At 42.3% G+C, this 17692-nt stretch overlaps 1 protein-coding gene across 6 annotated transcripts in view; it reads left to right on the top strand.

Annotated features, from left to right (window-relative positions):
* Positions 1–17692, top strand: part of SLC25A53 (solute carrier family 25 member 53) — a 59646-nt gene that overhangs the window by 17497 nt on the left and 24457 nt on the right. For 3 of the 6 annotated variants that reach the window (XM_078363359.1, XM_035287750.3, XM_054251552.2), the window contains one exon: positions 7518–7759. The exons of 1 other annotated variant lie outside the window; for it this stretch is intronic. Coding sequence is in view for 3 of the 5 variants with exons in the window: in XM_035287750.3 (XP_035143641.1) it covers positions 7559–7759 (201 nt within the window). In the remaining 2 variants the exon portion in view is untranslated. Of the gene's footprint in view, positions 1–2276; positions 2547–7517; positions 7760–17692 lie in introns of those variants that run through there. 2 more of the 6 variants (XM_078363360.1, XM_054251551.2) reach the window with 1 other exon arrangement.

Genomic DNA, 17692 nt, shown 5'->3' with positions numbered 1-17692 from the left:
AACAACATGGAGTTTGACTAGGACAGTAAGTAAAGAGCCTGGGCTGCCGAATGGCCCGACTCTAGAGGAAAACCATCTCCCTTCTGGTTCCCCTGTCTACTGAGAATTACTTCCATTCAGTGAAACCTTGCACTCATTCTCCAAGCCCGCACGTGATCTGATTCCTCCAGTACACCAAAGCAAGAACTCGGGATACAGAAATCTCTGTCCTTGTGATAAGGCAGGGGTCTAATTGAGTTAACACAAGCTGCCTATGGGCAGCTAAACCAAAAGAACACCCTGTAACACATGCCCACTGGGGCTTCAGCTATAAACATTCATCCCTAGACACTGCCATGGGGCTCCCTGCCCATCTGTATGCTTCCATAGAGGTTTGAGCCGTGGGGCACTGAAGAAGTGAGCCACAGCCCTATTGCACACCCTGCGAGGGGGACAAGGGAACTTTTCCTGTTTCACAACCTGTGCCTCCTGGGCTCAAGTGATCCTCACACCTCATCAGTCTCCCCAGTAACTGTAAGTATAGGCACACCACCATGCCTGGCTAAATTGTGTATTTTTTGTAGATACTGGGTCTCCCTATGTGTCTCCCTATCAGGCTGGTCTCAAACTCCTGTCCTCAAGCAATCCTCCTGCCTCAGCCTCCCAAAGTGCTGGGATTACAGGCGTGAACCACTGTGCTGGCTGGTGAGCAGCCACATTTTAAATCTCTGAGTCTAGCCATAAATCCAAATATCAAATGCACAAAGCCTAAAAACCGTGTAAGTGTGGTGAAAATAGAAACTTTTTGAACGTTTTACGAAATTTATTTCTGTTCTGTTCACTTTTAGAATTTGGTAGCATCTTGAAAATGCCAACTGTCTCCGTCCTGTTAGGAAGAATCATATGGTTTTTTTTTTTTTGGTCTATATTTGAGACAGGACATCTGTGAACAAAAGGTCTCTGAAAAGGAAACTGGAGGAAAGAGACTATTCCAGTGAACAGTTTGCAAACTCAGTAGTCAGCCTCTGGTGTAAAACGAGAGTGCATTTATAAGGAAGGATTGAAATATGTTTAGTTCTGATTGGTCAATGCAGCTGAGTTCTGATTGGTCAATGCAGCTGAGTTCTGATTGGTCCATATAGCTGAGCCCTGATTGGTCAACACAGCTGAGCTCCGATTGGCTGAGGCAGATGAGCTCTGATTGGTTGTTTTAGGGAAGGGCTGAAAGTCTGAAAGATAAAAGAGGGCCGGTTTTCAGGGAACTCAGAGTATGTGTGTGACCCCTAGTCATCAAATGGCTGGTTGGTTCTATTTTACATTTAGGCCCAGTTAGCTGCTCAAGATCTATCTTGAAGGATTGGCTTTTTTCAGGTTTATGTTTATTCACATATGAAAGGAAGAGCACTCACTTTGGGGCTTGGGGGGTGCGGGGTTACAGTAGGGGCAGGGATCAAGCAGAGTGTGTCTCCAGGGGCTAGGTGAGACTCATAGGGATGGAGTCAAGTTCTTGATTAGCTTAACCTCCTACTAGGAGATTCTATTACCTCAATTTTTCCCTCCTTCAGTTTGAGAGGTACAAGGTTTTTATTTATTGAATTATCAAACATGCATTGGGGCAGGGTTATAGTGACAGTAGTTTTTTGTTTTGTTTTCAAACTAGGGCATGGGTTCTGGACCCAGGATAGGCTTAAATCTGAGCTCTAGCATTTCCTGGCTGTGTGACTCTGGACAGTTTACCCAACCTTTCTGTTCTTCTTTTGCTTCATCTGTAACATGAAGATAATCATATTATCGACCTCATTGAGTTGTGAGCATTAAATGGGATAATACAGATATAGTATTCAGTACTCAACAAATGTTAAATATAATAATTATTTTATAGTAGGTGGAACTCTGGCTATTTTAATTCTCTGTGTACATGTTTAATTCTGTGTTTACATGCTCAGCTGGTTTTGTTCATCATTGTGTCTCCTCTGCCTGTCTGTTCTACACATGACACTTACGAAGTAAGTTTGTTGGGTGTATGAATGAATGCTTACAGGTAAACAATTATAATGCAATGAGAGGTGCTATAACAGAGCTTAAGTACAAGAGACTTTCTGGGACGTGGAGAAGGATATGATTAACTTTGAGCAGTTCAGAGAATAGTTCAGCGAGGCTGGTCTCTTCCAGAACTTTGACAGTTCAGTTTGCTCTCAGAGCAAACTGCACTGGGGAATTAAGTGACGGGATGCTAGATAGCCACCAGGTGGCGATATTGCAGAAGGATTTTAAGTAGCAGAGGAAAAGAGCAGCTCACTTCAAGCCGGGAGTCGGTGTTTATGTCCACGTCAGGTTTTTTCTCCTGTCCACAAAAGTTCAAGCCGTGATTTCTTTCCCTTTGTTCTGATGGTCTTGGAGCACTGCTGTTCCTGCCCAAGGCTGCTTTGGGAGCTGCCTGGTGCTCCAGCCACTCTAGACAGAGGAGAGAAATGATGCTGTTTCCAGTTCAGTTGTTGGACTTCTAATTCTGACATCACTGACCTGATGTTTCCTCTGCTATGCCTCCCATGGAGGGAGTTAAAGGGGTAAGAAGAGAAGCAAAACTGATGTCTTTTGAGACTTCTGGCACTATATCAGACATATATGCATATATAATGTGTAGGCATATTATATGTATATATAATATTTATGTTATATGTAACATAAACATATATATATATATGATATGTGAGGTGTGAGCCATTTTATATAGTGGGAAGCCGAGGCTCAGAGGAAGGCATCTTTTCAGTATGCAAATAAAATTCTCTAGTGAATCAAACTTGGTATCAGATATTGGGGATAGAAGATTAGGAAGATGTGGTCCCTGCCCCTAAGTCTTGTGCTCCTGTAATACTCTTATTACATCATGTTATTAGTGGTTATTTATGTATCTGTCTTTTCAGATAGATGGTAAATTCCTTAAAAGGCAGCAGCCATTTCACATTCAACATTGCATTCCTCATACTTAGCACAGGTTCCAGTACATGGTAGATATTTAGTTACTATGAGACACAGGATAATAGTGTCTGACTGGGCAGTGGGAATGAGTGAAGGGTTTCAAGCAGGGCAGTGACATGATGAGGTTTTTGCTGGAGGTGGGTAACAGGTTGCCCATTGGATTGGAGGAGTGACTGGAGGCAGGCAGGAAGGAGACTATTGCAGAATCTGTGCCAGAGGGGATTTGGGCCAGAATGAGGGCCATGGCAGTGAGTGTGGAGAGAAGACAGGTTGGAGAGTTATTGAGGACATGAATTAGCAGGATCTGGTCATTTCTTAGATGTGGAAATCAAAGAGTTCCAGGCTTGGGTGATGGTGGTGCCAACAACAGGTTCAGAATAAAGAGAAGAAGTGGGTTTGGATGGGGAGCATGAGTTCAGTTTTGGACATGCTGAGGTTGAGGTGTCTATTCAGGGGGTGTGATCTATTAGGATGTGTGAAACCAAAGCTCAGGAAAGAGGTCAGGAGTGAAAATCTGGGAATCATGAGCCTATCGGCGGAGCTTAGAGGCTTGCCAGGGGATGCCATCACTGTGGGGCAGGATATGCAGTAAAACAGGAAGTGGACTAAGGATGGAGCCCACTAACCTTGACACAGATCAGCTGAATAATGAGAAACCCATGAGAAAGATGGAAATGGAATAGCCAGGGATATTGGAAGAAAACCAGGAGGGTGTGTGGTGCGACGGCAGCCAACAGAGGAAGGAGTTCAGGAAGGAGGGAACACAGAAGTGGTTAGTACTTTAAAGGCAGGTAGGAAGGTGATGGTAGAGAATAGTTCAGTGTGGCTGGGCTTTGGGCCATCATAGAGGAGTGGCAGGAGATGAGCCCAGAAAGCCCAGTTGGGCTCTTATGCAAGGAACTTTGGTCACTAGGCTAGAGAAAAGATTTCATTTTGTAGGAAAGGAAGAATCATTGAGGGGTTTCCAGTAGGAGTAACATGGTCAGGTCAAGGTGTTTCAGAAAGGTCAGGCTGAGGCAGTGTGGAGGACGCTGTGGAGGAGGCAGTGACTCATTGAAGTAACGTAAAGTGGCTTTTGGGCTGTGAAAGAAGGTCCATCTTCCAAGATCTTTAGTGGGTAAAATGGAGACGCCTTGAAATGGTAGTTAACACTCATTGAGCACTGTTCTAAGTGCTTACATGAATGATCTTAATTCTCACAACCAACTATGAGGTACATTAAGGTCATTTTATGTCCAAGGAAACAGGAATAGAGAGAGAAAGTAATGTGCTGAACAGAACCAGTAAGTGGCAGAGCCTGGATTCAAACTCAGGTGGTTTGGCTCTAACCTGCACTCTTAACTTCAGTGTTGTTTTGCCTTGATTTGAGGTGGGGAGTGAGGGGGTTGTAGTTAGTATTAGGTTCAGCTGTGAGTTGGGCTTACTCTCCCATCGTCTTCACCATGTGACACTTGTCCTTTGATCATTGCATTTATGTTTCAAGCAGTAAAATACTGGGAAGGGGGAAGGGGAGAATAGATGTTGGGAGGGGGCAACAGAAGTCTCTGCTATAAAATAAATCCCAGTTGCTGACATTTGCATAGAGGATGATATTGCCACAAATTGGAGACCACAGGAAACCTGTTAGAACTTTACCATTTGATAATTTCTTTTCCCAGCATCCCTCCTTTGCCCTGGATATGAACCCTTCTGTGACTCTGCTGTTCAGCCATTCAGTGCTCATGAGGGCTTCCAATCATAGTACCTGTCTTTCTGGCCACAGTTGATTCCATTGGTTGAGGTGTGAGCATGTGGTCTAGGTCAGGACAATCAGAATTTCTTTCTTAAATTTTTAAAAATTTAATTGAGGGGAAATATTGCCTCTTGCTTTTGTAGCACAGCTAGGAGATATGTGGCCAGAAACTGCTGACAGCACTTTTTTATAGCCACGGGGAGGAAATTTGTTTCAGAGAATGAAGTGAACTTGCAGGATGAGCAATTGAAAGATTCCTGTTCATGTTCAAGTCTCTGCTTGTACTTGTCCTTGAGGCTTATCTGCTTATGATTATGTGAAACTTCCAGTAAATTCACTCTTTGGCCCAAATGGTGTTTCTATTACTTGTAATCAGTAAAGTCCTAATTAAATCTGTGTTCAAATAGGTAATTCTGGAATCACTGTAGATGTGTTTAGGGTCTGTGTGTATGTTGGGGGTCATAGTAAATAGTAACCCGAAGCAGGGAGGGAATTTTCGAGCCTGTTTTAATGGTCTACATGAAAAACAATGAGAATCTGAACTAGGACAGTGTCGGTGGGTGCTGTAGGTCCTGGCCAGGCTTGCCATGCTCAGTCTCTTACTATCTTCTAGACTGTGAACCAGTCACGCACCTCTATAGGCTGCTCATCTTTACATGGTTGCAGTACAGCTGGTCACTATTCATTATGAGCATATTTTCCTCTGTGTCCTTGGGAATCATTGTAATAGCTGCTTAAAAATTCTTGTCAGCTAATCCTAACGTGTCAGTCATCTTGGGGTCAGTCTTGATTGATTACCTTTTTTCTTTGGTATAGGTCACATTTTTCTGTTTCCCACAGGAAACATGTTCAATCATTTTGACTGGTCTCAAACAATGTTCAGTCATTTTGACTTATCTCCTGGCCATTGCATAGGACATGTTCTAGAGAATCTGGATCCATTGTATTCCTCCGAATCAGAGTATTGACATTTTTGTTTTAGCAGCGTTTAACTTGACTAAACTCAAATTCCATGGTCTGTCTCCCTCAGGATAGCAGCAGCTGAAGTCTCCAGTCAGTTCTTTTAGCCTTATACAGATTGTTTGGAGACTGTCCCATGAATGCATAATTCAGAGGTCAGCCAGAAATTTGCGTAGAGTTGTTATGCAGAATTCAGGGCTCTGCCTATCTGGCTCTCTGCATTACAAAATTTCACCCCCACTCTACTTCCCCCACCCCCAGTTTTCAGCTGCTATGGAAACACTGAACTCCATCCTCTTGTCTTCAAGTTAGTAAGGTTCACTTATCAGGGAATTGATTGGGGCCTATCCTGTGGTTCAGTCTTAAAAATGGGAATCTCATCTAGTTCTGATCTCTTCTTTTAAATGTAGATTCTCTTCCAGTTTCTGCCTGCCTTGGGTTGCTTGTGAATACTTAGAGGTAATTTTAAAAAATATTATGTCCAGGCTATATAGCTGTTACATTTGAAGGAGGATGGGTTTAATAGGAGCTATTTGGTCATTTACTAGAAGCCAAAACCTCTCTGGTCACAGTTGTATAACCTGTGGTGTGTGTAGTTAGAATGTGCTGGTAATGTATTAAGAAATTGTACGCACGATCTGGATGTGAGATCCAGATGATAAGCTTGATAAAGGCAGTTTTTATAATCACATACACTAAATTCAGTGATGTTTCAGGACAGCATGTTCAGTGGTATAAGGAACTTGATTAGCCAGTAAGCCCCCACTTGGGGGTTTCCAGGAACTGAAGTAACCTTACCCTAGAAACAACATCCCACTGCTACCAACTTGAGTGCCTCTCCCCATGAGTTTAACTCATTAAATGTCTCCTATCTTGATATCTCTGGATCACCTCTGCTTTACAGAAAAAGTGTTTGAGTTTATTGTAGTAAATGTTAATTTCTATATGGTTTACAGATGAGAATGATGAACTGAGACCCCGGTCTAGTTTTCTGCCAGAGACCTAGTATTTAGGATGGAGAGGAGTAGATAAATTGAAAAGCTTTTCAGCAGGTTGAATGGTCAGGGATCTGTGACAAAGTGTATTCAGGAGAACAGAAGAGAGGGTAGAGTTAAGGATGACTTCCAAGTTTCAGCCTTGGGCATCTAGGTGGGTAGTAAATACAGGAGAAAAAAGAGAAGGAAGAGAGCAAGCATAAGGAAGATGAATTAAGCTTTGGCTGTTTGAAGTACCTGCTGAACATCTAGGTGAGTACATAAGATTCTGGATCACTGGAGAGAAGTCTGGGATGGTGATTTATATTGAGGAATCACCAATAGATAAGTGGTAGATGAGGCTATAGGTATAGTTGATGTAACCAGGTAGCATATGCAGAGTGAGAAGAGGGCTGATAGCAAAGTCCAGTAGATAAGGGAGAGCATAAGAAATAAGTCACTTTAGGAAAATGAGGAACAGACCAGGAACGTTGATATACGGGAGCTAGGGGAGGAGAATTTCAAGAAGGAATTTAGTGGTTGTTAGGGTCCAATTCCAAAAAAACAAGCAAAACAAGTACTGAAAGGCATCTATTGAATTTAACAACTAAATGGTCTGTCTTTACCTCAAAGATTACAGTTTCAGTGGAGTGATGGGGAATGTGGCCAGATTGCAGCAGTTTGAGAAGTGCCTGGTGGTGGTCGTCTATAACATGTGGCTCCTATCGAATAAGCTCCAAGTAACTACCTCTGTGGAGTGCCGCTATTGTTAAATCTGGTGGGCCTTGTACAAGGGTTTAACAAAAAGAATGCAAGAAATTAATGCTGCTTGACTTCCAAGGAAAGGTTGTAAGAATCCTGTAACTTTTGCCTTGGTCTTTTGGATACGTCAGGAACCATATAAGAAGTTTGATCGCCCTGCTGGAGAAACCAAATGGAGAGGTCCAGAGAGATCCAGAGACGACATGGAGAGAGAGAGCGCACAGCCCAACTGAGACCAACTTTTCAGTTATCCCCACCAATGAGCCACACATATGAAGGAAGTCATCTTAGCCCCTCCAGAATAACCAAGCCAACCAGCTGGATACCACTGAGTGACCTCAGTAGAAGCCACATGGGACAGAAGAATTATCTAGTGAGTTTTGCCCACATTCCTCACCCACACAGTCAAGTCATGAATATAATAATATGATTATTGCTTTAAGCCCCAAGTTTGGGAGTAGTTTATTACACAGCAGTATATAACTAGAACATTGGGCATTGAAGTAGTGGGAACATACATGCACATTAAATTTCTATTAAACTTGGTAAGAGAAAGCTCTGATGGAGTGGGAGGGTCACATAAGATTGCGGGATAATTTTTATGAAGATGACAGAGACTTGGGAATGTGCCTATGCTGATGGGGAAGAGTTGAGTTAGGAGAAAGAGAATGTTGAAAATGGGGAAGAGAGAGAAGATGGCTGATGCATGAGATTTATGAGAAGGTAAGGGAAGGGATGAGATGCAAAACTCTGCTGGAGGGACTGATCTTGCATACAAAAATAGTGGGACTCTTCACCTTCTAAAATAGGAATTGCCTATCCACCTCTTGTTCTTTAAAAACGTCAAGTATATCCATGTACTAGTGTCGAGAGAATATATGACGGTTAGATGGACAGACTGGGTCTCCTAAGAATTGCTTGACTGAGGCCCTTTCTCTGGATTGCTGACTCAACCCAGGCTGGAGTTAAGTGATTGGAATCCACACCCTTGGACCGAATCCAAGTTACCGTCTGCTAAAGCCATAGATGCACATTAAAACTGCACTTCTACAGAGTCAGCTAGTCTGGGCTCAGTGGACTCTCAAAATAATACAGGATTCCATTGCCTCTGACCCAGCGTTCTCTCCGAGAGAAAGAGCTGTTGTTGTTACAATTCTGCCTGTTACTGTTCCTGTTCTAGCAGAGAGCGAGTACTAGATTAGTGCCCCCCAGAAGGATATGTGGTAGGTTGGTGGTGGATGGCTGTTTGTACCAAAACATCACTTGAACTTCACCTTTGACAGCTGCAGACTTCAGCATGCTGGTAAGGAATCAAACAAAGTATAAATGCAATGCAGTCCAAAATGAACCACTTTAAAAAGCTTTCTCTTATGGAAAATTGCAAACATATACAAAATTAGACTAGGAAAATAAGTCCCCATATACCTATCATCCAGCTTCAACAATTACAATTTCTGCTCATCATTTGAATGGCACACACACACAGGTGTGTGGGTATATATGTGTCTGTAGTTTTATATGTATAGTTGATTCTTATTCACAGATTTCATATTTGTAAGTTTACTTACTTGTTCAAACTTATCAGTAACCCCAAGTTGATACTTGCAGTGCTTTCAATAGTCATTCATGGACCTGCGTAGAGTGGCAAAACAATTTAGTTGTCAGGCACTCAATGTTCCCAGCTAAGGTTAGAAAAGGCAATATTCTTGTTTTTGCTCTTATACTGTAAGCAAGTGTCCCTTTCATAGTCGATTTAGTGCCATATTTTTGTGACTTTTCTTGGTGATTTCGCTGTTTAAGATGATCCCCAATCATAGTGCTGAAGTACTGTCCACTGTTTCTAAAAGCCAGAAGGCAGTGATGTGCCCTATATGGGAAAATACATGTCTTAAATAGGCTTCCATCAGGCATGAGTTATAACACTGTCAGTTCAGTGTTAATAAATCAGCAACATAGTACATCCAGAAAAAGGAATAGGAAATTTGCCAATCTATATGTGAAGACACTCTGTATGGTGCTAAAATAGCATCTTTAGTGTATAATGAAGCTATGGAATAAATGGAAAAGCAGCAAAATTTGCGGATTCATGAGATGACTACTGATTAGAAAAAGCATAGTGGACAGCATGGTTGTGGGGCTTTTGAAAACCAAAGAAATTTATGGTGATGTTAACCCAGGATCAGGAAAATGTTAAACACTTCTTGGCTAGTGTTTTGCTATAAAATACTGCATATCATTTATTATTTTAAGAAACATATATTAAAGAAGGTGTCTTTAGACAGAAGCATACATAAAAAAGGTTGTGTAGTGATCTTTTTTTTTTTTTTTACTGTTTTCAGGCTTTTATTCTTCCATAGTTATGTCTATTCTTATATTATTATTATTATACTTTAAGTTGTGTATTGATCATTTTAAGGATGTAACCAGAGGCTCCCAGGAACCTAAACCTGTATTTCCACTAGTAGCAGTGGCTCAGTATTTGGTAATTCATTGCTTGAGGTGACCTTATATAGAATATAACTACCACAAATAATGAATCAAGTATACATACATGTGTGTGTGTGTCTGTCTGTCTGTCTTTCTGTGTATTTTGGAGTACTCTAATGCAAACTGATGACATCTTAACATTTTATCTGAAAATGTTTCAATATGTCTCTCTAACATATTGGTTCTTAAAGTGTGATGTGAAGAGTCCTGGTGACACCTGAGACTGAGGTGAAGAGTCCTGGTGACACCTGAGACTGAGACCCTTTCAGGTGTCTGGGAAATCCTTTTTCTAACACATATCTCCATGATGTTGGATTTGTCTTCATATACTTTATCCAAAACAGCATATTACAACATTAAGTGAAGAAGCAAATATGAGAATCTAGCTGTCTTGTACTGAGGCAGACATTTAAGAGATTTTTAGAAATGTAAAACATTCCTAAATTCTTTGTTTTTTAAAATGCAATTATTTTAATAAAATTTTATTTATGATAATCAGTGGATTTATTATTTTAAATGTATTAATACATATTTTTTCTCCCTTTTTTCTTCTTTTCTTTTTCCTTCTTTCTTTACTTTTATTTTTTGAGACAGTTTCACTCTTGTTGCCCAGGCTGGAGTGCAATGGTGCGATCTCAGCTCACCGCAACCTCCATGTCCCAGGTTCAAGCGATTCTCCTGACTCAGCCTCCCGAGTAGCTGGGATTACAGACATGTGCCACCACGTCTGCCTAGTTTTGTACTTTTTAGTAGAGATGGGGTTTCTCCATTTTGGTCAGGCTGCTCTTGAACTCCCGACCTCAGGTGATCTGCCTGCCTTGGCCTCCTAAAGTGCTGGGATTACAGGTGTGAACCACCGTGCCTGGCCATTAATACATATGTTTTAAAATTTCAGTTTTCCTTTCTAATATAGTAAATATTGATGGATCTGTAACCTGCATTAGCAAAAGCTCTTTAGGGTCTAAAAATGTTAATATTTTTACCATGTGTATATAATTTTTATTTGTAAATATATTATTAAAATAACTGCCACATAAGAAAACAATCCTTTTTACAAAGAAGCATTGGTGCACTTCCTTTTAACACTATTTGTAAAACTTGTCAAAAGGAGGAGGAATTTTTAAACTACCCCAGCTGTGCATGGAGGACAGCTAACACAGGAAGAAGAAATCTAGCAAAGAAATTCACCAAGGCTGCTTTCTGCCACCCTGGAATCCAACATTAATTTTTTTTTTTGACAGAGTCTAGCTCTGTTGCCCAGGCTGTACTGCAGTGGCATGATCTCGGTTCACTGCAACCTCCACCTTGCTGGTTCAAGCCATTCTTGTGCCTCAGCCTCCCGAGTAGCTGGGATTACAGGCATGTGCCACCACACCTGGCTAATTTTTGTATTTTTAGCAGAGACTGCTTTTGCCATTATTGGCCAGGCTGGTCTCGAACTCCTGACCTCAAGTGATCTGCCCACCTTGGCCTCCCAAAGTTCTGAGATTATAGGTGTGAGCCACTGCTCCCGACCCCACACTAGTTTTTAAAAATATATTATTTTAAAATAATTATGGACTCACAGGAAGTTGCAAAAGTACATAGAGTCCCATGTAGCTGAAACCACGCTTCCTCTAATGGTGGCGCCTTACGTAATTATAGTACAATGTCAAATCCAGGAAATTGATACAAGATTGTTAACTAGAATATAGACCAAATTTTTGCCATTTTACATGCATTTGTCTGTGTGTGTGTGTGTGTGTGTGTGTGTGTGTGTATTGTTCTATGTGGTCTTATCCCATGTATAGATTTAACAACCACCACAGTCATGATATAAAACTATTCAATGACCTCCCTTTTGCTTCCCCTTCATAATCAGAGCCACCCTGCCCCATCTTTGCTCCCTGGCAATGATTAATCTGTTCTCTATCTCGAAAATTTTGTAATTTCGGGAATGTTACTTAAATAGAGTCCAAAACTATGCAGTCTTTTGGGATTGATGTTCTTCACCAAATGTAATCCTTTCAAGTCACATCTGGGTTGTTGTGTATATCAGTAGTTTGTTTCAGCTGAGTGGTATTCCCTTGGATGATAGGCCAGAATTTCTTTATCCAGTCACTAGTTGAAGAACATTTAGGTTGTTTCCTGGCTTTGCAATTACAGATAAGGCTGCTGTGATCATTAGCATGCAGGTTTTTGTGTGGCCGTAGGTATTCATTTCTCTGGGATAAATGCCTAAGAGTGCACATGCAGGGTCATATGATAAGTACATGTTTAGTTTCATAGGAAATTGCCAGAGTGATTTCCAGAGCCTTACCATTTTATATTCCTAGCAGCATTGTATGAGATATCTGTTTTTTCCACATCTTTGTGAACATTTGGTATTACTGTGTTTTTATTTTAGCCATTCTAATAGGCGTACAATGATAGCTTAGCTTATTGTGGTTTTAATTTGCATTTCCTTAGTGACTAATGATGTTGAACATTTTTCTTCATGTTCTTTGCCATCTGTGTATTCATTTTGGTGCAATTCTGTTCATGTATTGCTCATTTTCTAATGGAATCTATTTTTTCCTTTTTCTTGGAGACAGGGTCTCACTCTGTCACCCAGGTTGGAGTGCAGTAGCACAATTATGTCTTGCTGAAGATTTGAAATGGGCTCAAGTGATCCTCCTGCCTCAGCCTCCTGAGTATCCAGGACCCCAGATGTGCACCACCATTCCTGACTACTAATTTAAAAAAATTTTTTTAGAGATGGGGTCTCACTCTTTTGCTCATGCTTGTCTTAAATTCCTGGCTTCACGTGATGCTCTCACCTCAGCTTCCCAAAGTGCTGGGAATAGAGGTGTGAGCCACTGTGCCCAGCCTTCTAATGGAATCTTTAAGTCTTTTTTTACTGTTCAATTTTGAGAGTTTTGTTTTCCTTCTCTATCTCCTCCTAGCAAGTTCTTTGGCCCAGACTGGAGTGCAGTGATGTGATTGTAGCTCACTGCAGCCTTGAACTCCTGGGCTGCAGTGATCAAGTGATCCTCCCATCTCAGCCTCCCAAGTAGCTAAGACTGCAGGCATGTGCCACCACACCTGGCTATTTATTTATTTATTTATTTATTTTTGTAGAGACTGGGTCTCGTAATGTTGCCTAGGCTGGTCTCAAACTCCTAGCCTCAAGTGATCCTCTCGCCTCAACTTCCCAAAATGCTGGGATTACAGGCATGAGCCACCATGCTGGGCCAGCTTGTCTATATCTATGAAAAATCTTCTGGGATTTTGATAGTAATTACATTAAATCTATAGATAACTGGGGAAAATTGACATATTTATTATATTGAGCTTTTCAATCACTGAGCACTGCGTGTATCTCCACATTTTCAGATCTTTGCAAGCTTTCTTTCATTAAGTTTTATGAAAAGGGATGTACTGACAAACTCTCAGTGGCTTCATCCGGGTAGAGAACAGGAATGCTGTTTGCTCTGTGAACTCTGCAGCCTCAGTTTTCTCATTTGTGGTGACAGCTTTCTCATAAGCTCATGGTAAAGATTTAAGGAGATGCTGAATGCCCGAGTCCTGCCTCCAACATATGTGCTATTCTCCTTAACTTCCCACTCATTACGTGTTGTATCTTGAGTCTTCATCTGTGAACCCACATAGGCTAATAGTGGGCTGATTTCCAAGGGGTTGTTGTGAGGAATGGGTATGAGAATTCAAGTAAAGCACCAAAGAGACTGCTGGACACAGTAGGGGTACCATAAGCAGTAGCTGTTATTACCCTATGATTGTCGTGAGGTGAAACTGTAATTTCTTCCTTTCACTGAGAGAAAATTATCAAGCAGCTAGTCCAAAGAACATAAGCAGCACAAGGCAGGTAGCAGGATGTTGCTGAAGGTTTGGGACAGTGGAGCAGGTTTATTTTAGCACATCAGACAACACAAAAGAGAGTCTCAGAACCATGTGCATGCTATGACCCAACTTTTATAGAAAAAGAACAAGAATAGTTATGCTTGTGTTTGTGTAAAACCAGACCCGGAAGAACACACCCCAGACCAGACTGTGGGGAGCTGGGGAACTTTCACTTCTACTTTTTACCCTTTCTGTGTTTGAAAGTTATTTTTTGGTACAGGTCTGGTGGATCATGTCTGTAATCCCAGTACTTTGGGAGGCCGAGGCGGGCAGATCAATTGAGGTCAGCCTGGCCAACAAGGCAAAACCCCGTCTCTACTAAAAATACAAAAATTAGCTGGGCATGGTGGTGTGTGCCTGTATAGGGAGGCTGAGGCAAGAGAATTGCTTGAACCCAGGAGATGGAGGTTGCAGTGAGCCAAGATCATGCGACTGCACTCCAGCCTGGGCGACAGTGAGACTTTGTCACAAAAAACAAAAGTTGTTTTTTTTTAGTTGAGTGTGTGCTACACTAAACATGTTCAAAAATTTATCACTTTTAAAAAGAAGACATATATGAGGCCAACAAACATAAGAAAAAATGCTCATCATCACTGGTCACTAGACAAATGCAAATCAAAGCCACATTGAGATACCATCTCATGCCAGTCAGAATGGCGATCATTAAAAAATATGGAGACAACAGATGCTGGAGAGGATGTGGAGAAATAGGAACACTTTTACACTGTTGATGAAAGTATAAATTAGTTCAACCATTGTGGAGGACAGTGTGGCGCTTCCTCAAGGACCTAGAAATAGAAATTCCATTTGACCCAGCCATCCCATTACTGGGTATATACCCAAAGGGTTATAAATCATTCTATTATAAGGACACATGCACATGTATGTTCATTTTGGCAATTGTTTACAATAGGAAAGACCTGGAACCAACCCAAATGCCCATCGATGATAGACTGGACAAGGAACATGTGGCACATATACACCATGGAATAGTATGCAGCCATAAAAAAGGATGAGTTCATGTCTTTTGTAGGGACATGGTTGAATCTGTAAACTGTCATTCTCAGCAAACTGACACAAGAGAAGATAAAATACCTTATGTTCTCACTCATAAGTGGGTGTTGAACAATGAGGACACATGGACACAGGGAGGGGAGCATCACACACTGGGGTCTGTTGGCAGGGGGCAGGGGAGGCACAGCGGGGGTGGTGGGGACATTGGGGAGGGATAACATGGGGAGAAATGCCAGATGTGGGTAAAGGGGGGATGGAGGCAGCAAACCACATTGCTATGTATGTACCTATGCAACAATCCTGCATGATCTGCACATGTACCCCAGAACATAAAGTACAAAGAAAAAAAATTTCATGAATGAGAGGTTCTTATGTTGCCCAGGTTGACCTTGAATGCATAGCCTCACCTCCTCAAGCACCAGGACAACTGGCCCGAGCCACCGTGGCACCCTCTTCCTTGGCCAAGCCTTCCTGCTTCCCCCTTTCCATATTATAATCTCATTTGATTGCTCTGCAATTGGGAATGGTGATCTTCTTGAATGATGTTTCAGGGTGCAAAGAGAGAAGTTACACCTTACTACTTACTTTTCCCCCGTGCAAACCTGCTAATCACACTGATGCAGGAATTTGAGTAGAAATGGGTAACAGGAACCCAGATGCTGTCCCCTCACCCCTTTCCTGTATTTCTCAGGTCCAGTTCAAATCTAAAATCCTACTTTCAACAGAGTTGAAACAGAGTAATAACTTATCCAACCCTCTTTTTCTACAAAGGAGAAAGATAAAAGGCAAAAAGTTTGCTGCTGAGACAGTCTCCTAGGTCCCCGTCAGTGTGGTTTTCACCACAGGACTATCTCTTGTCATTTTTCCCCTAATGCCTTCTCCTGCCTTTCTCTGCCGTCTTTTTGGCTCTTCACATATTCCATACTAATTTTGACACCCTGTTTATTGGCATCAGGTGGCAGCTGAGTATCTTTTGAATTACTCGAAGGTAAATCCAGATGCCAGAATGAAGGAGTAGCTGATGTTTCCCATATGCCCCTGGAGCCCCAGTTCTTGAGGCCAGCAGAATAGGTGCAGAGATGAAGTGAGCTTAGAGATGTTGCAAATGCTCTTTATCCCTTCAGCTCTCTGATCTGCTCTTTCTTCATGATACTTAGGCTGCAGGGTATATTAAGATCATCCTAGAGGTTCAGGCAGTTCTTGTCATCTCTGAAGACAGGGAGGATATGAAATCTTTCCCCCACCCCCCTTAACACATTGGATATGATTTTTCAAAGAATGCTTCGTGCCCCAAATACCAACCTGTTTAGCAATGTTACACTGATCTATGGGCACCTGTTGCATTGCCTGGCATCCAGTATTCAGGGACCATGACCAAAACTGCTCTTCTTAGATGCCCCTGCTTAAATCAGGGGCACTTCAGGGTCCACAGGCCTCATGTTGTACTGAGACCTAACTCACTGGACTCAGAAGAGGGATCGTGGAAAACAAGAGCAAAACTATCCCACAGACCTATCATGTCTGAAATAACCCTGCTTCATACCAGTTGCAAAGCTTGTGGGGAGTGGGTCCCCCAAAGCAGTTTCATAAACCTTGAGAGTCTCTGAGAGAAGAATGTTTGGGGAGGGGAGAAGGAAATATGTCCCTTGCACATTACCCCTCAAGCACATGGCAATAGGAAACTGCATAGGATTGTACGTGGGAGGTGGATAGGTCAGATATGTGGGGTGGAAAAGCAGGTTGGGAAAATTCCCTTCTTGGGACTTCATTCATGGAGTCAGTGGATACAAGTAGTGAAAAAGATTCACACTGCAAATACAGTGTTCTCATCTCAAAGCAAAATCATTCCAGAAGGAAGAGTGTGTCAGGGCAAGCAGACAACACAATTTCCTACCGGAATCTGTCCCTCAACCCCCAAAACAAGGCTTCTCTCAGCCTCCCCACCTGTGATGGATAGCAGCTCCTATTCTCAGCTGACCTGACTGAGCCAGCCCATGAACTTTTCACTCCTTGGGGAGGCCGCCTCCCATCACACCCCTGAGCAAAGTTAGGGAGGAATTCTACTTCCCATAAAAGGACCTCTCCTGAGAGGCAGAAACTGTTGCCTCCACCACGACTTCTCTCTTGGCTCATTCCAAGCTTGGCCAAATTGCGGAAGTGGGTGGAGGTTTCCCTGCATCCCCCCTCCTCTGCCTAAGTGTGTCTTTGTAACGTCAGCTGGCATCATACAAAGGGCAGGGGAAGCAAACACCCAGAACTCTTTTGCTGGTCAGAGATTCCCTGAGTGTCTGTCCTCACCCAAGCCTGCTCTGTGTGTCTGTGTTGTGAAGCTTGAGACTTTGGAAAGAAATGGGAAGTGGTGCGGGGGGGCAGGGGGGAATGTTGCCACAAGAATGCTTCTCATTCCTCTGTTCTTGTTCTTGTTGGGTCCTGTTTTGGGGAGGGTGGGGGGTTGGGGGAAGCATGACCTTGTGTCTTCGTCAATAAACTCATTTACACACACAGACACACACACACAAAATTAATTGAATTTTTTTTTTTTTTGAGACAGGGTCTCACTTTGTCACGGAGGCTTGAGTATAGTGGCATGATCATAGCTCACTGCAGCCTCAACCTCCTGGGCTCAAGCGATTCTCTTGCCTCAGCTCCCTGAGCAGCTAGGAGTACAGGCATGTGCCACCAAGCCTGGATAATTTTTTCATTTTTATTTTTAGTGAAGATGGGGTCTTGCTGTGTTGCCCAGGCTGGTCTCAAACTCTTGGCCTCAAGCAATCCTCCTTAGCCTCCTAAAATGTTGGGATCATAGGTGTGAGCCCCCATGCCTGGCCAAAAATATTTTTGAAAGGCTAACCAATAAAAAATGAACCAAATTTACAAGAACAAAACAACCCCATCAAAAAGTGGCCAAAGGATATGAACAGACACT

This window comes from Callithrix jacchus, chromosome X, assembly GCF_049354715.1.
Source record: "Callithrix jacchus isolate 240 chromosome X, calJac240_pri, whole genome shotgun sequence".
NCBI classification, from domain to species: Eukaryota; Metazoa; Chordata; class Mammalia; order Primates; family Cebidae; genus Callithrix; species Callithrix jacchus.
The sequence above is the reverse complement of the archived record's forward strand: the minus strand, read 5'-3'. Positions and strand labels throughout refer to the sequence as shown.